The sequence below is a fragment of the Plecotus auritus genome, assembly GCF_963455305.1.
Source record: "Plecotus auritus genome assembly, chromosome: 6".
Taxonomy (NCBI): Eukaryota; Metazoa; Chordata; class Mammalia; order Chiroptera; family Vespertilionidae; genus Plecotus; species Plecotus auritus.
The window spans coordinates 109995753-110020936 of NC_137773.1; the positions used below are offsets into that span (position 1 = coordinate 109995753).

Here is a 25184-nt window from a genome sequence, read left to right on the forward strand (position 1 = left end):
TTGCTTTTTAATTGTACTTAGATTTTTGCATGCTTGTTATAACAAGTCCAACAATACAGAGTTGTGTAAAGAAAAATGGTCTTCCTTCTCCCTCGAATCTCACTCTGCTGAAGGGAACCATTTTAAAATTTAGTGGAGTTCAGCTGGTGTGGCTCAGTGGTTGAGCATCGACTCAGGAACCAGAAAGTCACAGTTTGATTACTGGTCAGGGCACATGCCCAAGTTGTAGGCTGGGTCCCCAGTAGGGAGCGTGCAGGAGGCAGCCGTTCAATGATTCTCTGCCATCATTGATGTTTCTATCTGCCTCTCCCTTTCTCTCTCTGAAATCAATCATATATATATATAAACTTAGTGGATATCCTTCCAAATATTTTCTACACATATACATATGTAACAGGTACAAATTTCACAGTTAAAAAACAGGTATGTCTGAATTGTAACTTTATTTTCTATAACTCAAGTCAGTTTTTATTTTAGGCCTCAATCCCTCTGGTGGCAAAAACTAAATCTAGTTAATTCAAGGTAAATGCTAGCACTTTATGATTTGCTTCTTTATTAGTGATCAAGTAGTTTAATTCCAGTGAATTCAGAATTTATTAATTGTCCTTTCTTCTCTCCTTTCAACCTCATGTAATTGCCAGTTTTTAAAACTTATTATAAAAGAAATAGACATTCATTACAGAAGAACGTTAAACCATAATTAAGAGAAATGAAAAAATAAAAATCATCTGTAAACCCAGCAGCCAGAAGTCTGGTCTTTCACAAATGCTCTGCCTTTGAATAAACTTAGAACAAATAGAGATTTTGTATCAGTTACTCCAGCTGGAGGACCACCAGGCAGTCTCCTGGGCAGTCATTTGGATTGGGGGTGGAAGAGGCTGTTTACACCATGTAGGTCCTGCCTCCCATGGAAGCCACATGTTTCCATCAGAAGCAGCAGGGAAATGGCCTCCACCTTTCTTCTGCCTTCCAGATCTCACTTAAGGGCCAAACCTAATTGCAAGGGGGTTAGCTTTCCAAGCTCCCCAACTAGAAAGAAGGTAGTCAGAGACCAGGGAGCTAATACACATTCTCACTAATGTATTGGGGCTTCCCATTCTGGTTTGGTAGTTATCTATTCTAGAACCTGGCAGGAAGAGTCTTCCCCCGTTGCCTTGTTTTCCATGTTTTCTTGGCCATTTTCACAGATATGTTTTTTAGATTTTTTTTTCAGGTGTGTTTTTCAGATGATAATTATTTTGAATTAAAAAACACACCTAGATACTGTTTTGTAATTTACTGGGCCTATCTGTACCCTGGTTAGTATTCTTTGTGCTGTTTTTAGTCCAAAGTCTGATAGGTACAGAGGCAGTTTGTATATTTGCCATTTGTCATGTGCTGTTTATTCTTGTATGTATTTTAAAATTCTGACCCATAAGGAAACAGCACCAATCATTTTCTCCCTTTGTCTTATTGTACTTCTTAGCAACTGATGGGGTGCTTCTCCTTCCAGAACTCTTGCCCACTCCTTCTCAGCCTTCCCATCTAGCTTTCCCTCCTCCCTCTTTCTCCCCAACTTTCTTTCTGTGTGATCCCACAGAAGCCACAGGGCTTCCATTGTCACCTCTGTGCCAGACACCCAAATAAGTCCCCCAGGTGCCTCAAGGCCCATGAGCCCAGCTGCCTGCTTGGTCCTCTTGAAACCAAAAGGTGGTGTTTGAGTCCGAGTTCATTGTCTCACAAAACTGAAGAATGGATTCACGGACAAAAACAGTTTACGGAAGCAAAGTTTATTGGGAGAAGGCAGTCCTGGAAAACATGCTGCTGGGATTCCAAAAGCAAGCCGGTGTCCAGAGCTTCTATTCCACACTGCAGTTGATGTCGTTCAGCATCCAAGCTAGTTAAAGTCTAATAGTCAGTCCATGGCCATGTGGGCGCAGGGGAGTGCACCCCAGGTGCCAGAGAGAGTGAGGGAGAGAGAGCATGAGCTTTTTATCTAGAGTAGGTACATGCCTTGCTAGCTCCTGAATGGTCCTCTCAAAGAATTTGGCCTTAGCATTGTTATGCCCAGATATCATGATCCCTAAAGACCACCAGGGAGCCGAGTCCGATGCAAAAGCAGAGAGCCTTTATTCGAGCTAGCTCGAGCTCCCGGTCCACCACACTCGCCAACGCAGCAGCAGGAGGCAGAGAGAGAGCCCCAGGCCCCAAACTCGTTGATTTATAGGGAACCTGGGAGAGGTAGGAGGGGTGAGGTAGTGTGGCCTCTGCTGATTGGTCGGGGTCAGGTTGAACATGGGGGCAGGGCGCGGCTTACTTTCCTCTTGCATTTCTATTGGCTAATTCAAAAGTGTGGGTTGGGCTCTTGGAGAGGTTATAGGGCGGGAACCTGACTCCATGAGGTGGAGGACATGGAACAAAGGGAACATGGTGTTGGTCTCTCCCCGCCCTTTCAAGCATCACCCTTGGGATTGGTTTACTGTATATGCTTCACTGCCTTGTGATTGGTTATCTGCAAGCTGCCTGTCTCAGCAACATCCATACATTTTGAAGCTAGTGTCTCACACGTGGGCCCCTCTTTGCCCAGCTGGGTTTTCTTAGTAACTCTGCCTAGCTGGGTTCCCTGGTTCTATTCCCTACCCTCCCACCCCCCACCATATACCTAGCTTCCCTTTGTCTCCTCACTCTAACTCAGTGGTTCTCAACCTTCCTAATGCCGCGACCCTTTAATACAGTTCCTCATGTTGTGGTGACCCCCAACCATAAAATTATTTTCGTTGCTACTTCATAACTGTAATTTTGCTACTGTTAATGAATCGTAATGTAAATATCTGTGTTTTCCGATGGTCTTAGGCTCTACAGCAGCGGCTCTCTTAGGCGACCCTGCTAGTGGTTCTCAACCTGTGGGTCGACCCACAGGTTGAGAGCCATTGCTGTAGAGCCTAAGACCATTGGAAAACACAGTTATTTACATTACGATTCATTAACAGTAGCAAAATTACAGTTATGAAGTAGCAACGAAAATAATTTTATGGTTGGGGGTCACCACAACATGAGGAACTGTATTAAAGGGTTGCGGCATTAGAAAGATTGAGAACCACTGCTCTAACAGATATTTCTAATTAAGGTGTCTTAAGGTGTCCAAACTTAATTTCAGAGAGGAAGGGAGAGGGAAAGAGAGATAGAAACATCAATGATGAGAGAGACGGCTGCCTCCTTCATGCCCCACACTGGGGATCGGGCCTGTAACCGGGGCATGTGCCCTGACTGAGAATCGAACTGTGACCTCCTGGTTTATAGGTCTATGCTCAACCACTGAGCCACACTGGCTGAGCTTGGTGGATTGATTTTTAAATTTGCATTTAACCCAGGTGCATTTGCTCAGCTCAGTATTTCCTTAGATCAGCTCTGTCAGTGGGGGTTGTCAGTTACCTACTGAGCATTTGACACCTTGGATCCTATTTTTCCTGTACTGAGCTTCCAGTAGCGGGGGGATGGTGGGGAGAGGGGATAAGAGGGAGAAGGGAGCACACTCCAAAATAGAAGTGTCTGTTGCCTTCAGGATATATCCAGTCACAGGAAGAAAGACTCATTCTCAACAAAGAACAAAGAAACTTGCAAGCAAAAAAATGAAGACAATCCAGAAGTGCTGATGAAAAGAATCGTATAGACGGGCTGGAAGAGGTTAATGGAAGAAAAAGGAGGACCCATGTAATACTTACAGCAATAAAGATTAAAAAGAAGAAGAAGAATCGTTTAGAGGAATATAAAGTTAATTAGGTATACCTCCGGGGTAGGTGGATCAATGTGAACCTAAAAATAAAAAGCCCAAGTGAGAGACAGCAAGCTTTTCTTTGAGATCCCAAAGATTCATGTAGGAACCCAAACTGTGTCCCGAGTATGAGGTGAAGGAAGGGGTTTTGGGGAGACTAGGAAGGGAAATAATCACATGAATAGGATAATTCCCGTTGCTGCTGACCAGCTGTTACTCAAGCTCTACATGGCTGGTTACTGATTCTATCTCAGAAAAAGATTCTGTAATCAACAGTCCTTGTGGTCAGGATGTCTGTTATCTTGATAGTTTTACAAATAGTTGTTTGGCCCAGTCCAAAGGTTATTTTGTCCAGTTCAAACATTCCAAAGGTTCAAGGAGCAAGACATGCAAGCAATTCCTCTGGAATGGATCCCCTTATGTCAGCTTTTCACCCCAGGAAGGTCTTGAAGGGAAGCCCTGTTGGGAGTAATAAGTCCTTCACTTCCAGCAGAACCCAGCTGCAATAGGAATATGTATGGTTCCCCTTACACTCTGAGCTGGGTCTGGAGCAGGGCACTTGGAGGCTGGTCTGGCTGCGTGACCCGCTTTCACAGACCTTGTCAGTCCTTAAAGCAGCGCCTCGTGTAGGAGCACTGGAGAAAACAAGTACAACTATTACCCCCAAACCATAAGTATAATTTTATCATAACGAAACACATACATTAATGTTTTAAAGTGCCATCTCTGGTCTCTTGTTAGATTCACTGTTTTCCACCTTATTTTGGGACAACAGTGTGGTCCACATGTGCCCTCCCACTCCCCTTCAGAACCAACACTAGACTCCTTCAGAAGAATGGAAGTTAAAGGCAACCCAACTCCCAGCAAACACTCATTACATATTGTCTGGAAACTGCTAAGGCAATTTGTTTTTTGTTTTTGTTTAATTCTTACCCAAGGATGTTTTCCATTGACTTTTAGAGAGAGTAGAAGGGAGGGGGAGAAGGTGAGAAACATTGATCAATCGGTTGCCTCCCACATAAGCCCCCACCAGGGCCAGGGGTTGAGCCTGCAACCGAGGTATGTGCTCTTGAGCGGAATTGAACCTGGGACTCTTCATTCCGAGGGCTGAAGCTCTATCCACTGATTCAAACGAGCTAGGGTGGCAATTTGTTTTTTAAAGAGGCCACCGGCTTTGGGGGTTAATAAACCTTCCCATGCCTGCCAGCTACAGGTTGCTCACTGCTCTGTGGCAATCACTTATGTGTTGTGTCACTGGGTCATTCCTAATGATTGTTAAGGGGCTGACTTTTTCCCATGATAGACTCTTCTAAATAAATCAGACCCATATGGGGACTTCTCTGGGGAAATACCAAGCTTACTTGCTTGCATTGACACACCTTCTTGAGTGGGTGAAAAACTATTGGAATTTCAGCAGAGAACTGGGTGTGATTTATGAAATGGATCCGATTATTCATCTACAACCCAGAGTGAAGAGACTATTCCAAGAAAAAGTTTTATTTACTTTTTTCTTTGCCAATACCTGGAACACCACAGGTACTTCATTCTAGGGAAGAGGTCAGGGACGGGTGCTCACCCCTCTTAGCCTGGGGTGCCACCTCTTCCTTCTCTACCAAAGTCCTTTGAAGTCTTTTATCGCCACTCCCTCCTGGGAGCCTCAGTAGCTGTCAGCACTGGTTCTTTGCCTTGTGTTAGAATTCACTGTTGGTAGCTGTCCTAGGCCTACTCCTTCATGGACTCTTGGACTCCACACCACCCCAACATTATCCCGAGAGACTCGAGTGGAGTGTGAATAGCTGCAGAGTGGAGTAGACAGAACCACCATGGAGGAAACCAAAACTTTAGTGAAGCACTATATGTGAATCCTCCTAGCAAGGCTGTGCAGTCAGAATTAAGAAAGAGGGGTAGAAAAGAGGGATATAAAATGTTGAAGATTTCTCCTGATAAATTTTGGGGAAACCAAGAAAGCAATGTGATACAGTGGAGGCAGGACTTTGGGCTAAACTCTGAGTGAAATGGATAGACTCCAGTAAACTATATCCCTAGAGAAGAGAGAACAGCCAAGAACATACTAAAATTTGGTTGCAGGAAGTAATGGAAAATAGGATAGGCATTCCAAGGATGCTATATTGTTTTCCCATTTGAAAAGGTAAGGAAGTACAATCTGGAAAGTAAATGTGGGAAAGTGGGAGTTCGCACAGAGAGACACCATGGCGCAGCCACTGTGCACACACAGTGCCTGCCATCAGGGGTCCAAAGTGCCAGCTCCTACACAGCTCTGTGCCCAGGGGCACTCCCTTAGCTCTCCATGCCTGTTTCCCCCGCTGCCAAGTGGGAAATGAATAATGGCCTCCTCATACATAGTATCTTGTAAGACTTTAAGTGTTGCTAGCAATGATGGCTGGTAAAAGTGAACACCAGATGGCGTTACTATATAAAGTTTCTAAGATTTAGTGGGTAATTTATTTGGAACAAATAAACTTTAGGGATAACCTGATTAAGTCCTGTGTGATTCCACAGATGATAAAACGCAGTGTCATTACATGACGTTTATAAGTCACTTCAAACACATTTTATCATCTACCAGTCTCTTCGGGTCATTCTTAAATGGCTTTTTATGTACTTAAATCTTGTCTTCCAGTCTGATTCTTGAGTGTAAGAACTAAGTCTTAATCTTATATGACCTAACAGTGTTCAGCACACATAGCAGGGCTAATAAATACCTGTGTTTTTTTTTATACAAAATTTCAAATTTGTCCCAATAGCAGTCATTTACATATTAGCAATGATTTTTTTTTAATCAAAGTGGTGTGGGTTTTTTTGTTTGGTTGGTTGTTTGTTTTTAATATTTTTTTAAATATATTTTATTGATATTTTACAGAGAGGAAGGGAGAGGGATAGAGAGTTAGAAACATGAGAAACATCGATCAGCTGCCTCCTACACACCTCCTACTGGGGATGTGCTACAACCAAGGTACATGCCCTAGACTGGAATCGAACCTGGGACCCCTCAGTCCGCAGGCCGATGCTCTATCCACTGAGCCAAACCGGCCAGGCCAATGTTTTTGGTTTTTTTTAAATGCCACTTTCTAAGACCCAGATGGCCCTGGGAGAAAGGTCTAGCTCAGTGGTCGGCAAACTCATTAGTCAACAGAGCCAAATATCAACAGTACAACGATTGAAATTTCTTTTGAGAGCCAGATTTTTTAAACTTAAACTTCTAACGCCACTTCTTCAAAATAGACTCGCCCAGGCCATGGTATTTTGTGCAAGAGCCACACTCAAGGGGCCAAAGAGCCGCATGTGGCTCGCGAGCCGCAGTTTGCCGACCACTGGTCTAGATACATAAGTTTTTGAAAAGGGAGAGAAGGCCCCAGGAGGTGTGGCCTAGGCAGTGAGAGGGAAGAAGGTGTGTTTCCTGGAAAAGTTTGATGAAAGCAAAAGAAAGGGACCACAGGGCTCACAGGCTGTACTTATCAGCAGTCCCTCTGTGTCCAGCTGCAGCAGCTGATTCCACAATAGAGAATCCCTCTCCGTGCTGCTCACAGGTAGTTGGAGAAACAGACATGCCAACAGCCTCCCAACAGAACCCAGGCCATGGAGGGAGACCCCCAAGGTCCCTGTGCTCAGAGCCCAGACCCGAGTGCCTGGCTACCAGGGGCCTTTGAAGAGCCTTGACCAGGAGCTGACATTTATTTTTTGCTATTAACTAAATGTTAAGGGACCCACCTGAACAGGAAAGAGGCACTAAGCCATTTGTAAGCGATTTTAGACAATGACTAATTTTATGCGGGGGCGGTGGAGTAGGGGAGGCTGTGGGGAGGAAAGGAGAAGAAGAACAGCCAAGCCCAAAGGTCCCGAGTCTGAGAGATGAGCAGACTTGGCCTATGTGGGCAGAGCGCTTAATGGAAAGGCAAGACTGTCCTTTGGGAGGCACAGAATAGGAGGCAGGAGGGAGGCTGGGGACGTAGACTGTCCTCCCAGAGTGACTGCAGTGGGGAGGAACAGAGTTCTGTGCAACAGCTGCAGAGGCTGGCCCCCTGGCATTTGCCTCTGAGCCAGGGATGGCAGTGGCACAGCCTGCACCCCCGAGATTTGCCTGCCATGGTTGCAGGAGGCTCCCAGGGTCAAGTGGACAGATCAGGAGGAGGGTTTGGGCCTCCTCGCCAACCCAATTCCCTGTGGGAGAGGATACCCACCAGATGAGGGGGCTACGGTGTGTGCAGCCAGGAATGAAAACTGAGAAGGAGCAGAAAGAGGCCCAGCCAGACGTCCCCCTTCCTCCCAGCAGCATCCAGTTCTGTCCAGCCTGGACCCACCCATAAGATTCAGGACCTGCAAAGAAAAGGGATAGGGCATGCAACCAATTGGGTTGCCAGATAAAATACAGGACACCCAGTTAAATTTGAACTTCAGAAGCATGGAACAGAGTGTGGAATCTCAGAGGGAAGGTATGGGAGGATGGATGGGTGGGAGGTGATCAACCAAAGAACTTGTATGCATATACTAGTATGCATAACCCATGGACACAGACAATAGGGTGGTGAAGGCCTGGAGGGAGAGAGGGCTGGAGGGGGTCAATGTGGGGGGCGGGAAGGGGGACATACGTAATACTTTCAACAATACAGATTTTTTTTTAAATATATTTTTTATTTATTTCAGAGAATAAGGAAGAGAGATGAAACATCAATGATGAAAGAATCATTGATCGGCTGCCTCCTGCACACCCCTCACTGGGGATCGCAACCCGGGCATGTGCCGTTGAGTGGAATCAAACCCGAGACCCTTCAGTCCGCAGGCCGATGCTCTATTCATTGAGCCAAACTGGCTAGGGCTCAACAATACTAATTTTTTTTTTTAAGTTGGTGTTGATCCCTAACCGGTTTGGCTCAGTGGATAGAGCGTTGGCCTGCGGACTCAAGGGTCCCAGGTTCGATTCCGATCAAGGACATGTAACCTTGGTTGCGGGCACATACCCAGTAGGGAGTGTGCAGGAGGCAGCTGATCGATGTTTCTAACTCTCTAGCCCTCTCCCTTCCTCTCTGTAAAAAAATCAATAAAATATATATTTTTAAAAATTAATAAAAATTTGGTGTGGAAGATAGTAATAATGTATTACAAATGGATCTTTTGATTACTCAGCCATTAAAAGGAGATAAAGTATATAACTTCTGAACCAATTTAGGGAAAATAGAATAGTAGGATAATTTTAACAGAATTCTAATAGAATAATCCTAACCCATCAGAAAGAAGGCAAGAAAAGAGATAACAGAACTTGGATCAGATGGGGCAGTGAATAAGATTTAAGCTTAAACATATCAGAAATTATACATTAAAGGCCTAATGATCCTGTTAAAAGAAGTTATCATACTGAATTAAAACAACTATATGTTATTTCCAAGAGACACATCTAAACAGAAATACAGAAACGTTGAAAGTAAAAGGATGGGCCCAGATAGTGTGGCTCAGTGGATTGAGCATCATCCCATGGACCAGAGGTCCCAAGTTCTATTCCAGGTCGAGGCACATGCCTGGGTTACAGGCTTGATCTCCAGTAGAGGGCATGCAGGAGGCAGTTGATCCATGAGTCTCCCTCATAGATGTTTCTATTTCTTTCTCCCTCTCTCTCTTTATCTAAAAATCAATAAAAACATATTCTTTAAAAAGTAAAAGGATGGAAAGAGATATGCCATGTAACAATAAAAAATAAGCTTATGTTATTAATACCAGAAAAATGAGTTTAAGTAAACAAAAGGCATTACCACAGATAGATGTTTACTGCTTTTTTTTAATATATATATTTTTATTGATTTCAGAGAGGAAGAGAGAGAAACATCAATGATGAGAGAGAATCATTGATTGGCTGTCTCCTGTATGCCCCCTACTGGGGATTGAGCCCGCAACCCACGCATGTGCCCTTGACCAGAATCGAACCTGGGTCCCTTCAGTCCGCAGGCTGATGCTCTATCCACTGAGCCCAACAGGCTAGGGCAGATATTTACTTCTTAAAGTTTCAATCATCAGGAAGATATATTGATATGCACCTAATAACAAGGCCTTTAATATATAAAGCAAAATTCACAGAATTATAGTAGAAATGAATGTCAACAATTATCTCATTAATTGATAGAACAAGCAGATAACCATTCCTGAAGAGCAGAGAAAATCTGAACAATACATTACAAACTTGATCTACTGGCTTTATCTAGGTGACTGCACCTAGGATCTGCAAAACACATTCTTCTCACATGCCCAGGGAACCTTCCCTGAGAAACACGTGCTGAGCCATGAGCAAGTCTCAACACATTTCAAAGGATAGAAATCAGATACATTATGTTTTCAGACCACAAAGTAATAACAAAAATATAACTAGGAAGTCCCTGTATGTTTGGAAATTTTAAAAACCCCACAAACTTCTAAAAATCCTATGGGATCTGTTATTATTTGTGCTTTCTGTTCTTTCTTGTTTTTCACACCAGAGGTTTATCAATTTTAATACTCTTTTTCAAAGTATCAACTTTTGATCATTTCTCCTGTGTTGTTTTATGTTTTAATTTTTGCTCGCATCTTCATTATCTTGTTCATTTAACATTTAAAAATTAGACAGATCTTTAGTCAATTTAACAATAAAGTTTTGTATGAAGATTTACAAAATACTAAGTACTTTTTAATTATTCTTTAAAATAAGCTTGTGAGACCCTAGCCAATTTGGCTTAGTGGATAGAGCATTGGCCTGTAGACTGAAGGGTCCTGAGTTCAATTCCAGTCAAGGGCATGTACCTTGGTTGTAGGTTCCCCAGCCCTGGTCGGAGTGCATGCAGGAGGCAACCAATCGATGTTTCTCTCTGTCTCTCCCTCTCCCTTCCATTCTCTCTAAAAATCAATGGAAAAATATCCTCAAGTGAGAATTAACAACAAAAATAAACTTGTGAGTTGGGTCTTTCCCCTCATTTTTAGATGGAGAGATTACAGACAGGAAAAGAAATAAATTCATAATTGCATTCACTGAAATACTGACCCTAAGGTTTGCATCTGAGACCAGAGGAACTTCTGCCCTCCTCCGGAGCTTTACCCTGCCCACCTCACGACCTCTATCTTTTGAGACCTTAAGAGACACTCACCCAAAACAGTACTCGTTAAGATGGTGGAAGCTTGGTTCTCAGCAACCTTTCCTGCATTAATCTCCAGCACACCTGTTGCCAAGAAGGACTGGGGAGGGAAATGCAAAAAGCATGAGCGGGCAGGCTGCCTAACCTGGAGAAGCAAGTGGGAAGCAGCGGCACCCCACCCAGCACTCTTGGGTCAACGAATAGAGATGGAGGCCCCTCCTGCTGACGCCTCTCCAGTCTGACAAAGCAAAGCAAGTTTGTTTAGAAACAATGGATTGCTTGCTTACAAGCAAGGTACTACTGAGTAACCAGATCAAAAAGTTATTTTCTCAAATCTTGACTCAGGTTGTGTCTGTGTGTGGGGTGGCCCTTGGGGAATTAGCTTGGCTTCCAGATGGGGCTGCTTTCACTACCTGAGTGTCCAGATGCTAGTCCTGGGATGGAGGCCACCACAGCGCCAGACTTACCACACCCATATACAAACGCTTCTCATTCCAGGCATACTTCTAAGGACTCTAATAAACACCAACTTCTCCAACCTTCCTTACAACCTACGAGGTCCAACTACTATTATCCTTGTAAGAGACAGATAAGGACACAGCATAAAAACAGCTTTAGTTACTTGTGTAAAGTCACCTGCGAGTGAGTCTTCATTTGAACCCAAGTGGAGAGTCAGTGATCGTGGCCACTACACTTTGTCGCCTCTACACAGGGTTCACACAAACTCCTTCCTGAGCATAACTGATACTATGCATGGCCTGAGAAAAACTTCCAAAGCTAAATGGGAAATACTTGGGGAAAAATGAATTGGGTTACACTGTGACCTCCTCTGTGACTCCAGGCTGAGGCCGGGAAAAAGGCATGGAGAACTTCCAGCCCAGGGAACCCCCGGGGTCAGGTGCAACCAATTCCTCAAGGTCCAGATGCAGGCAGACTTCAGGTTCCCGTCTGTCCTCCTAACCCTCATTTCTTAATCCCACGAGGAAAAATTCCCTTGAATTGCATGACTGGTCCTCAGTACCCTTTCATACCTAGTCTCTGCAAACAAACCCAGATTAAAATAATTTCTCAAGCTTTCATTTTCAAATTCACCAGAAGAAATAAAGAGTGCATGCCTGTGGAAGGCTTTGCTGTTGATCAAGGTTTCCCTCCCTGCTTTCTTTCCCCTCCCTCCCCTCTCCCCTTCTCCTCTTGTTCCTTTAGTTTTTAATATTTTTATTATTTTTAATCCTCACCCGAGGATATGTTTATTGACTTTAGAGAGAGAGGAAGGGAGAGAGATAAACATAGATGTAAGAGAAAAAAACATCAATCTATTGCCCTGACCGAGGATCAAACTTAAAAAATTTTTTTTGATTTTTAGAGAGAGAGAATGAAACATGGACTGGCTGCCTCCTGGACACCCCCTATCGGGGATCGAGCCCACAACTCAGGCGTGTGTCCTGACCAGAAGTTGAACCAGCAACCATGCATTGCTCCACAAACTGTTGGTGTACTGGACGATGCTCCAACCCTCGATCCTCCTTTTCATGCCATAAGAACTGAACTCATCCTATACACTCCTCATACTCCCCACATCCATATGTCATGAGACCCTTAGTAAAGTTTTGGTAAGTTTTATTTCTAGGAATGTTATCTTTTCACCTAAATTTCTAATTTAATAGCATAAAATTGTAAAATAACATCAAACTTTAGAAATTCTGTGAGACTTCAACTACAAGGGAATGAGTGCTTTATTCAAACTGTTGCAACAAGTAAATACCTCAGAGAATGTCTACGACCATGAGAATGTGAGGGGCCTTACAGGGTAAATAAAGTAGCAGTGCCCACTGCAATTTTGGTGGGCTTTGGTCAGGTGGATATCACAATCTTACAGAAATGAGTTGTTTCTTTGTGATTTGGCTCATCTTGTTGCATCCTATTCTCGGACTTATTGACTCAAGGAATTCAGGAGTGGGTTATTCTCTCAGTATTAGCAGGCTAGAAGGTCAGTGTATGTCCAAAGGAAAACATTTTACAGTGCTCCATTTTCCCTTTCAATCCTGACTTTAGTTATTTATGAGTTCTCTTTTTTTATTAATTTTACCAAGGTTTGTCATTATTAGTCTTTTCTAACACACACACACACTCTCACACACACACTTGGCTTAACTGAGCCTCTGTATTGTACATTTTTCTATTTCATAAATGTCTGCCATTTATTACATCTTTATTTTAACTTTTTTGGGACTTATTTTGAATGTGGTGCTAGGTTTTCTGATTTTTCTAAAATATATTTTTAGAAAATATTTTTTCTTTTACTTGCTTTATCAATGTCTAAAGACTGCTTAAGCAATATCCTACTGGTCTTGATATGTAGTATTTTCATTATTTGTTCAAAATATTTTCTTTTTTGAACTACGATTAAGAAATGTATACCCAGCCACAGTGACTCTGTGGTTGAGTGTCCACCTATGAACCAGGAGGTCACAATTCAATTTCCGGTCAGGACACAGGCCCAGGTTGTGGGCTTGCTCCCCAGTAGGGGTTGTGCAAGAGGCAGCCAATTAATGATTCTCATCACTGCTATTTCTCTCTCTCTCTTCCTCTCTGAAATAAATAAAAATACATCTACTAAAAAGAAATGTATTTGTAAGTTTCTGAATATAATGGGACTAGTGGCCCGGTGCTCAAAATTTGTACACATTAAAAGGGGATTAATTAGAGGAAATATTTTAATATTGCTATTTGCCCTTTCTCTGTAATAAAAGTGTCAGAGATGAAAGAAAATTAGTAAAATGTATATGAAAACCTTCCTCCTGTCAGAGTCTGGGGCACACCACGGGACCCAGAGTCAAGTTCCTACCCACCCACAGTTGCCTCAAAATCGCGTGAGATCCAGACCCGGCCGGCCCCCGCCCCCATTGGGCTAGGATTCAGGGGTGGGCAAACTTTTTGACTCGAGGGCCACAATGGGTTCTTAAACTGGACCGGAGGGCCGGAACAAAAGCATGGATGGAGTGTTTGTGTGAACTAATATAAATTCAAAGTAAAGGAGTGGAGGGGAGAGCAAGAGAACCGGATAGAACAGCCGGATCTGGCCCGCAGGCTGTAGTTTGCCCACGGCTGGGCTAGATCCAGACCTGGCCATTCCCACCCCTGTCAAGCCCCGCCAGGCAGGGGACGTAGCCTCAGGTTCCCTGGCCCAGCGCCAGGACGGGGGGCGTGGCCTGAGGTCCCCCAGCCAAGACCAGGGTGGGGGCGGGGGGCGGGCGTGCCTTGAGGTCTCCCATCAAGCCCCGCCAGGTGGGGGACATGGCCTGAGATCCTGTCAAGCCCGGCTGGGTGGGGGGCATGGCCAGAGGTCCCCCATCAAGCCCTGCCAGGCGGGGGTGCGCAGCATCAGGTCCCCCAGCCCAGCACCGGAGGGGGACACAGCCTCAGGTCCCCCATCAAGCCCCACTGGGCTGGGGGCACGGCCTGAGTTCCCCCGACCCAGCACTGGGGGTGCACCTTGAGGTCCCCTGTCAAGCCCCACTGGGTGGGGAGCACGGCCTGAGCTCCCCTGTCAAGCCGTGCCAGGCAGGAGGGCGCAGCCTCAGGTCCCCTGGCCCAGTGCTGGGGCAGAGGGTGCAGCCTGAGGTCCCCCGGCCTGGTGCCGGGTGGGGGGTGCGGCCTGAAGTCCCCTGTCAAGCAGCCCCACCTGGTGGGGAGCGCGGCCTGAGGTCCCCCGGCCCAGCGCTGGGGCAGGGGAGCAGCCTGAGGTCCCCTAGCCCAGCACCAGGATAGGAAGCACACCTTGAGGTCCCCCATCAAGCCCCACCAGGCGGGGGGCGTGGCCTCAGGTCCCCTGGCCTGGTGCTGGGGTGGGGGTCGTGGCCTGAAGTCCCCATCAAGCCCCACTGGGTGGGGGTCATGGCCTGAGGTCCCCCAGCCTGGTGCCAAGGCGGGAGGTGCGGCCTGAGGTCCCCTATGAAGTCCTGCCGGGCGGGGGGGGGTGCAGTCTGAGGTCCCCTAGCCCAGCACCAGGACAGGAAGCGCACCTTGAGGTCCCCCGTCAAGCCCCGCCGGGCGGGGGACATGGCCTCAGATCCCCTGGCCTGGCACCGGGATGGGGGGCGCAGCCTGAGGTCCCCTGTCAAGCCCTGCCAGGTGGGGGATGTGGCCTGAGGTCCCCTGTCAAGCCCCACAGGGGTGGGGGAGGGCATAGCCTCAGGTCCCTGCTGATTGCTCGTTAAGGCTCCTTATGGGAACTTGGCCTCAGCTGTGGGTGTAGCCATCTTTGTGACGGAGTGATGGTTAATAGCATATTGCCTCTTTATTAGATAGGATGCCGAAGGTATCTTTATTACTAATTTCTAATTTAATTATGCAGAGAACATACTCTATAAAATTTCAATTTTATAAAGTTTGAGATTTACTTAATGGGCCAGCATATGGCTCATAATTTCTCCTCCTAGCTTTAATGAGACATAATTGATATGAAAATCTGTGTAGGTCAAATTTTGAAAATGTTTCATATTCTTGAGAAAAAAATATTTCTCCTTGATACATTGGTGCAGTGTTCCATAGTTATCAGTTAGATTGCTTGCTAATTACATTGTTCAAATTTGTATCTATAATTTTTACCCTAATTGTCCTATTAATTAGTGAGAGAGGTGTCGACTGTGAATTTTATATTTCTCCTTTGTTTGAATATATCTGCCTACTCTTAAGCTATGTTATTAGGTAGATACTAACTTAAAATTATGTCTTCCCACTGTTTTTCTTTTCTGAACCTTTTGTTTTAATGATTCCCTTTATCTCTAGAAATGGTTTGTGCCTCAAAGTCTCTATTTCATCTAATATTAGTAGAGCTACATACCTGTTTTCAGATACTATTTGCTTTGTGTTTTTTTTTAAGGCAAGTCTTTTGTATGCAGCATCTAGTGGGGTTTTATACTTTTGTCCTGTTATGATCAGAACTAGTGGCCGGGTGCATGAAATTCGTGCACATTAAAAGGGGATTAGAGGAAATAATTTAATATTGCTATTTGCCCTTTCTCTATAATAGAAGTGTCAGAGATGAAAGAAAATTAGTAAAATGTATATGAAAACCTTCCTCCTGTCAGAGTTTGGGGCACACCACGGGACCCAGAGTCAAGTCCCCGCCCACCCACATGCACCTCAAAATCGCGTGATATCCAGACCCGGCCGGCCCCCACCCCCATTGGGCTAGATCCAGACCTGGCCAGTCCCACCCTTGTCAAGCCCTGATGGGCAGGGGACATAGCCTCAGGTCCCCTGGCCCGGCACCAGGACGGAGGGGCATGGCCTGAGATCCCCCAGCCCATACCAGGGTGGGGGGCATGCCTTGAGGTCTCCCGTCAAGCCCCGCTGGGTGGGGGGCATGGCCTGAGGTCCCCCATCAAGCCTCACCAGGCGAGGGGGGGCACAGCCTCCGGTCCCCCGGCCCGGCACGGGGAGGGGCCACAGCCTCAGGTCTCCTGTCAAGTCCCACCAACAGGGGGGTGCAGCCTCAGGTAACCCCGTCAAGCTCTGCTGGGCGGGGGGCACGGCCTGAGTTCCCCCAACCCAGCACTGGAGGTGCACCTTGAAGCCCCCCGTCAAGCCCCGCTGGGTGGGGAGCACGGCCTGAGGTCCCCTGTCAAGCCCCACCAGGCAGGGGGGCACAGCCTCAGGTCCCCCAGCCTGGTGCCGAGGTGGGGGCATAGCCTGAAGTCCCATCTGGTGGGGGGCATGGCCTGAGGTCCCCCGGCCTGGTGCCGGAGCAGGGGGCAAGGTCTGAGGTCGCCGTCAAGCCCTGCCAGATGGGGGGCATGGCCTGAGGTCTTCTGTCAAGCCCAGCTAGGCAGGGGGGCGCAGCCTCAGGTCCCCTGGCCTGGTGCTGGGGTGGGGGGCGTGGCCTGAGGTCCCCTGTCAAACCCCACCTGGTGGGGGGCACAGCCTGAGGTCCCCCAGCCTGGCGCTGGGAGCAGCCTGAGGTCCTCTAGCCCAGCACCAGGATGGGAAGCGCACCTTGAGGTCTCCCGTCAAGCCCCACTGGGCGGGGGGCATGGCCTCAGGTCCCCTGGCCTGGCACCAGGACGGGGGGCGCAGCCTGAGGTGCCCTGTCAAACCCTATGGGGGTGGGGGAGGGTGTAGCCTCAGGTCCTTGCTGATTGCTCGTTAAGGCTCCTTATGGGAACTTGGCTTCAGCTGTGGGTGCAGCCATCTTTGTGACGGAGTGATGGTCAATTAGCATATTCCCTCTTTATTAGATAGGCTGTTTGTATTCCCCCATCACATGTTGGAATCCTAATGCCAGTGTGATGGTGTTAGAAAGTGAGGCCTTTCAGAAGTGGTTAGGTCAGGAGGGTAGAATCCTCATGAATGGGATTAGTGCTCTTATAAAACCCCACAGAACATCTCAGCCCTTTCCACCATGTGAGGATATAATTAGAAATCTGAAAACTGGAAAAGAGCCCTTATCCAATCATGCTGATCTTCAACCACTCTGATCATGGGCTTACTCCCAACCTCTAGAACTGTGAGAAACACATTGTTTGTTTATTGTTTATAAGCCACCCAGTCGGTGGTATTTTAGTAGAGCAGACTAACAGACTAAGACATTGACTGACCATCTTTATCATTTAATGAAATTAAATAGATTATAAATACTGGTATGTTTGACTTAAGATCTACCACTTTTTTGGTTTATTTCTTTGTCCCACCCATTTTTTCTTTTACTTGCTTTATTTTTAAAAATCCATTTTTAATCTACTAGTATTGAAATATGTTCTATTTTATTATTTCCCTGGACTTTACAATATGCATGAGATTAAACAAACCTTTACCCTTATATAATACAATCCTTTTTACTTTTGACTTATATGTTATTGTTGTCTGGTATTCTAAGTCTCTTATTTTCACAACTCCAGATTTTTATTGTCTTATATAAAACATTCATTTACATTTGCCAACATATTCTTTTTGATCATTTCTTTTTATATCTCAGACCCCATCTGGGATCATTGTCCTTCTGTATCACAATGGGTTCTTTAGAATTTTCTTTATTGGTAAATAATAAAACAAATCATGTCTTACTGTGCTTATTTGTATCCTCATTCTTGAAATTTATTTCGACTGGGTATAAAATTCTAGGTTGACAATTATTTTCTATCTTTATGCTGATGTTTTCACTCCACTCTTTTGGCTCCCATTGTTGCTGCTGAGAAGTCTGTTTTTCCTCTAAAGGGATTTTGTGTGTGTTTAGCTGTTAATTTTTTTCTCTTGGATTTTCTGCAGTTACAATATGACATGTGTAGGTGTGACTTTCATAAAGTTATCTTCCTTTGTATTCTTTGGGCTTTTAAATCTGTAGGCTTATATTTTTTTTCATCAGCTCTGGAAAATTTTCAGCCCCATTCTCTTTGCCCCCTTTTTTTTGTGTCCTTGCCTTCTATGATTAAACATATGTCAAACTTCTATCTCCATGCTGCATTCTGGGTAATTTCTTCACCAATATCTTTCATGTTTTCACCAATTCTTTTGTTCCTGTCACAAACTGTTGCCAAATACATCTTCAAATATTTTGAGGACAGTTCCTCCCCTGACCCCAATGTAACCAATAATTCAATATGTGAAGTCTATGTATGTCCTTTTCACCTGGCTTTCAGTTACGTTGCCTTTTTTCCTTATGTACCTGATTATCTTTAATTGTCCCTGAAAAATTATCTATAAGGGTTACTTGAGGTCAAAATTGAAGGAGTCTTCTCCCAAAGTTTTGTGTTGCTTCTACCAGGTGTGTTTATCTAGTAGGGTTGGCCAATGACCACAGGGCATTAGGGATGTTTTTTCCCTTTTTCTTCTCTTGCTTTGCTGGTTTACTTTATCCTGAGGATAAAGCCCTTTGGGAAGCTAGTTTAACTTTGGAAAGGTCTCCTGTAATATTCATCACCTCAGGTGGACCTGGCCCTGACCTTCTGTGTCTCCTGGTGACTGAAGTGGCATCAGTAAACAGTTTAGAGAATAAGCTGCTTTGGAGTTCCCCTCTCTGATGACAGGATCCCATTTTTAAACTGTGCTGCTTATTTAAACTACACTGTCTTCTCACGCTCAATGCTCTTGAAGCAGAAGGCATCTCAACTACATTTTAGTCTTTTTGTTTAGGTGGGAAGTTAACACAAATAACCTAGCCCATCTTTACCAGAAAGCATTGCCCCACCTTTTTAATGTTGTTTTTCTTTTCTAGACTTTGAGGTTTTCCAGCCCAGATTTTTAGATTTATATCCTTTATTTCTATCATTCTAGTGCCCGCCCATGACAATTTATCTACATTTGAACAGCATTTTGACCCTCTTCCATGCAAATCTTCCATCTCCCAATTTACCTACTCTTGTCCAAGATTTCAATTCTAAGGCTTGAATTAAAGTTTTTTTAGGCACTACTTTTTTAAGTGTTTTGATTTACCTACGTATGTTGGAAATTTTACTTCTCTTCTCACATATCAGAAATTTTCTCTGAAAAGAGGTGGGAGATGGTAGTCCCTAAACCAGCTCAAGTCCTAAGAGCCTGAACAGATGCAGTCAAACCACCTCTGCACCAGTCTGCCTGGAATGGGTGGAGACCCAAAGACCCCTCCTTGCCTGGGATCATCCTGAGCTGCACATATCTGTCCTTAGATAGGCTCAAGGCCAAGAGGCCCCAGGACCCACTTCTTGTGGATGAGTCAATGGAGGTCTTGTAGTAATGTGTCCCAGTGCTCAGTAGGCAAGGGCTCTCAGAATTCCCATTTGAGTGGTGACTCTCCTGAAAGTAGGCAGTGCCTTATGGGGGCCTCAACCCACTGCACACTGACAGCCCTGGCTGCACAGAAACCTCGGGTAATCCAGTGATCTAAAACCATACTGGTTTTATCTTCAGTAAATGAAGATGAACTGGTGACTCCTGAAAATTGATACTCTATGGCCTCCCTCCTTGCTGTCCACTGGGCACAGCCCTGCTAGAGACTGGCCACTCTGAAGGATGTGTGAGCTTTTCTGATGATGCCTTTCATCAGGCTAACCCATTTCCCAATCCTCCCACTTCATAAAAAAATAAAATTAAACTGTCTGGCCTAAATACCACTGTTACCTCTTCTTCCTGACCAATAATGGTGCTCACTTTCTTCTGAATGCCTCATTTTAGTTCAGCATCCATTGGGATAGCTTTGCTTATGGACTTTCTCTGTTATATATCCTTTATTTACTCCTCCTGCCCAGTGCCTAGGACAGTGGACTGTGCCTAGCACATCCTCAACAAGAATTTGCTGAATATATTAACCCAAGTCTATGGAGAGAATCATGTTTGCCAGTGCTGCATGTGGAGAGGACAAAGAGCAAGTGTGGTAGTGACATTCCTAAGTGAGAGTTGAGTGACAGAAATGCTTTATCTATGTCTTGCCTAGTTCCATCCCTACCTCCTGTCAAAATTTACTGATGAAGGTTTGGAGACAAAGTGAAAAAATTATACTCCTAGAGAAAGGCATGTAAACTTTGTGGCTAGATACATGAAGTCCTAGAGAGAGCAGGGACACTATCTGGCTAGAGATTTTTCTCTTGTAAGTGAATTTTGGAACAAGAGAGACCTGACAGGGAATTCAGCCTCTACAGATTGGCCCCACAGACTATTCTTGGAAAGGTTACTTAACTCTCAGAAGACTCTCATTTCACCTTTGAGTTACCTAGTTAACAGCTTTATACAAAGTTAATATTTTGTTAAATTTTATCAGTTCCTAACAGAACTGTTTGTGTGGTGACTACCATTAAGAGCTTGCCCATTCCCAGGAGTTATGTTCTAGCCAGTATGTGAGGTTCAATCCATTTTGCACTTCTCATGGTGGAGGTACCACCTAACTTCTAGTGAGACCTGAGCTGCTAGCCCTGGGGGATTAGCTCCTGCTGCCCTCCGAGGTTTGTATCTGGCATAACGTACCCCACAAAAATGTGACACAAATGGCTTTCCCTGCATACTGCTCCATCTGAAGTCCAGGCACAGCCTGTTTACTTTTGAGGAATTTCTTTATTGGAGTTCCACCTTACCTTGCCACAATTATCTGTCTCTTCATGGCCAAGAGAGAGTAAGCCCTGAACAACATATTCATAATATTTTACAAAAGACAATAGACACATGTAGTGCATGAAAGCTTTACAATAACAATCCAAAACAATCATTTTACAAGATTAAGAAGCATAAATTTCCTATGCCCTGATTATTAGTACTTACTTAGTTTTTTTCACTTCTACAATGAAATGCCCTCCTTCTCAGCATTCCTATTCATAGGAATCCCTGAATCAATTCTTTTTGTGCAAATTCATAATGAAGATGGGTTCCATTAGTTCCTGAATGTGCTGTATTTCTCTCCATAGCAGAACCTTTTATTTGTAGGTTTTCACTCACTACACATTTATCATTCATTGAGGTGGTTTATTTGAATTAAAAAAAAACTTTCACCCACTCAACTAGTGAATCATATTATAATAGCATAATCCAATCAACCTGCCTTTTTTTTAAAGAGGTTCTCTCTTATCTTACACTTTTTACTTTCCCCACAAAATTCAAATTTTCAGAATTAGTCATCACCTCCTTCCAAAACCATTCAATTATATTAACTTTTTATTTCATGATCACTACTATTAAATAAATGTATATTCCCTGAAGCCTATCTCTCCCTGAATTTGCCTGTTGGAGGATCTTCTTGGGATTTTTCCACTGACCAATCTATAATTGGGACTCAAAGCTATACCTGAATATCCCACATTGAGATTTACAGAACTTACCTAAATATGAACTTTCTAATGGTGACTGTGTGACTTCTAATTGAAACCCTTTCCTCATGCATGTGTTTGTCCAGAAATGTCTGCTTATTTTGAAGGTCTTATCTTAACATTCTATCATTTTGATAGGTTTTATCCCCAGTATGAAACATAGGACTCAACTACCTTGACACTGGAGACTTCCTTGCTGGCTATGACTGAAACATAGAAAAGATTACTCATGATTTCGTTTATACTATGTAAATTATAAGCCATGAACAAGGACCTCAGATATTCTTACATTCATAAGATTTTTCTTCCATTTGAGTTGAGACTCAGTAAGCTTTGCCTCCTACAGAGACAAGCTCATCCTGGTCCCATCCAGAACATTCCCACCCTCATAAGTTCTCTTTTGTGATGTGCCACTGTAACTTCCCACATTTGGCACATTTAAATATTCTTCTCCTGTATGGATTTTTTTATGCTTGGTTAGATCTGATCTGATATTAAAAGCCTTCCCACACTCACTATACTTGAATGGCTTCTTTCCAGTGTGGATCCTTTTGTGTTGGTCAAGAACTGATCTATAATTAAAGGATTTACCACACTCACAATTATAGGGTTGCTGCCCACGATGGATGCTTTTATGGTTGATAAGACTTGAGTGTGAGATGTATGCCTTCCCACACTCATCACATCCATATGGTTTCTCGCCTGTGTGGATCCTTTTATGCACTGTGAGGCCTGAACTGTTCCGGAATGCCTTTCCACAACTATCACATACATAGGGTTTCTCCCCTGTGTGGATCCTCTTGTGTTGAGAAAGAAGTGAGCTGTAACTAAAAGATTTCCCACACTCAACACATTTGAAGGGTTTCTCCCCAAGATGAACTCTTTTATGGCTTATAAGAGTTCTGCTTGAGAAAAAAGCTTTTCCACATTCATCACATGTATAGGGTGTCTTGCCAGGGTGGGTACTTTTATGGTTAATAAGGCTTGAGTGTGAGATGTAGGCTTTTCCACACACATCACATTCATAGGGTTTCTCCCCAGTATGAATTCTTTTATGCACCTTAAGGCTTGAGTTGTTTCTGAAGACCTTCTCACACCTATCGCATTCATAGGGCTTTTCTCTAGTGTGAACCCTTTTGTGTTGAGAAAGGAGTGAGGTGTAATTAAAAGATTTCTCACACACATCACATTTGTAGGGCTTCTCCCCAAGATGAATTTTTTTGTGGTTTATAAGGGTTCGGTATGTGATAAAGGCCTTTTCACACTCCTCACACTTATAGGGCTTTTCCCCAGGGTGTACACTTTTATGATTTATAAGGCTTGAGAGTGAGATGTAGGCTTTCCCACATTCTTCACATTTGTAAGGTCTCTCCCCAGTATGGATCCGTTTATGTACTTTAAGACCTGAATTATTTCTGAAGGCTTTTCCACACTCATCACACCCAAAAGGTTTCTCCCTCGTATGAATCCTTTTATGTTGCTCAAGAGCAGAGCTATAATTGAAAGATTTCTCACAATAGCTACATTTATAGGGCTTCTCCCCAAGATGGATTCCTTTGTGGTTTTTAAGGCTAGAACGTGAGATATAGGCTTTCCCACACACATCACACTTGTATGGTTTTTCCCCAGTGTGGAGCCTCCTGTGGACTTTGAGGCCTGAATTGTTTCTGAAGGTTTTGCCACACACATCACATACATAAGGTCTCTCTCCAGTGTGAATAGTCTTATGTTGAAGAAGAAGTGAGTTATAGCTGAAAGATTTTCCACACTCCTTACATTCATGAGCTTTCTTCCCAGGGTGAATGCTTTTATGGACTGCAAGGCCTGAGCTATAGCTGAATGCTTTGCCACAGACATCACACTTGTAAGGTTTCTCTCCCGTGTGGATTCTTTTATGTACAATAAGGCCTGAGCTATTTCTGAAGGCCTTCCCACATTCATCACATTCATAAGGTTTTTCTCCAGTGTGGATGACTTTATGCTGAATGAGGAGAGAGCTATAATTAAATGATTTCTCACACTCATCACATTTGTAAGGTTTATCTCCAAAGTGGATGCTTTTATGGTTTAGGAGTGTTCTGCAAGTAATGAAGGCCTTCCCACACTCATCACATTCATAGGGCTTTTCACCTGTGTGGATCCTTTTGTGAACCCTGAGGCCAGAGCTATTACTAAAAGTCTTCCCACAGATGTCACATTCATAAGGCTTCTCCCCTGTGTGGATTCTTTTGTGGACTCTCAGACCAGAGCTGTTCCTGAAGGCTTTTCCACACTCGCCACATTCATAGGGCTTCTCCCCAGTGTGGATCCTCTTATGCTGGTCTAAAACAGAGCTATAATTAAAAGATTTTCCACACTCATCACATTTACAGTTCTTCTCCCCAGAATGGGTGCTTTTATGGTTTATAAGGCTGGAATAGGACATGTAGGCTTTCCCACATTCCTCACACTTATACGGCTTCTCCCCAGTATGGATCCGCTTGTGGACTCGAAGGCTCGAACTGCTCCGGAAAGTCCCTCCACAGTCTTCGCACTCATAGCGTTTTTCCCCAGTGTGCATAATTTTATGTTGAATAAGGCGGGAATTATATTTGAAGAATTTCCCACACTCATCACATTTATGGGATTTCCTAAAAGCACTGGTTTCCTGCTTCAGATGGGGATGAGAATTTCCATTGATGTTCTCCACACATTTGCCTTGTTCACTGCTTCTCTGTTCTATAGGGATGGTCTGGTGTGTAATGTGCTTTGAGCTCAGAGGTAAGCTTTTCTCAGATGCCTTGTCTTTCTGTTCTGTCTTTATATTTGCTGTGTTCTTGGCTTTTCCAATCTTTTCCCTGATGCCACTTTTGTCTTCCATCATTCTTTTTCCCTCAGGCTTTTCCAATTGGTTCTCTACCTTGCTATCCCAATCACAAGTTTCACCAACCTTAGATTCCTGCATATGATCCTTGTGAAGACCTTCCACTTTTAGCCACAGAGATTCTGCATTTCCAACATTTTCACACTTTTCAGTTGATTCCTCATCCTCAGTGCCCCTCGTCTTGAAATGTGACACTAAATCAAGAAAATGAAAATACTTATTCACTTTGTTTAGAAGAAACTGGAAGAATTACATCCAAATTCACTCATTCACTCAAGTGTTTAATGACTACATACTGTGTGATAGCTACCATTTTTTAACTGCTGGACATGCCAAAATTTCTGCTGTTGTAGGGCTAATGTTGAAATGCTAGAGCCATGGATTTTCAATAAATCAGAGAGCTTTTCTATTCCTGCATAACATCTTAGCATAGGAGTGGGGATGGTCCAGCCCACAGGCCATGTAAGGCCCAGAAATCATTTGATCTGGCCCTCTCAAGGCATTAGGGGTGAGTTAATTAAATGTTTGACTAAATATAGCAAGCTAATTTTTAAGTTGATAATTCTGTATGGTCACAAATGATGTTAAAAAATATCCAAATGGCCCTAACCGGTTTGGCTCAGTGGATAGAGCGTCGGCTTGCGGACTGAAAGGTCCAAGGGCATGTACCTTGGTTGCAGGCACATCCCCAGTAG

General features: G+C 44.2%; 1 protein-coding gene across 1 annotated transcript in view; it reads right to left on the reverse strand.

Moving 5' to 3' along the window:
- Positions 1–17933: 17933 nt before the first annotated feature.
- The window catches only part of ZFP62 (ZFP62 zinc finger protein), a 29438-nt gene continuing 22187 nt past the window's right edge, over positions 17934–25184 (reverse strand). The window contains exon 2 of the mRNA XM_080672767.1: positions 17934–24683. Coding sequence (XP_080528893.1) covers positions 21967–24570 — 2604 coding nt within the window. The 5' untranslated portion in view covers positions 24571–24683 and the 3' untranslated portion in view covers positions 17934–21966. The remainder of the gene's footprint in view (positions 24684–25184) is intronic.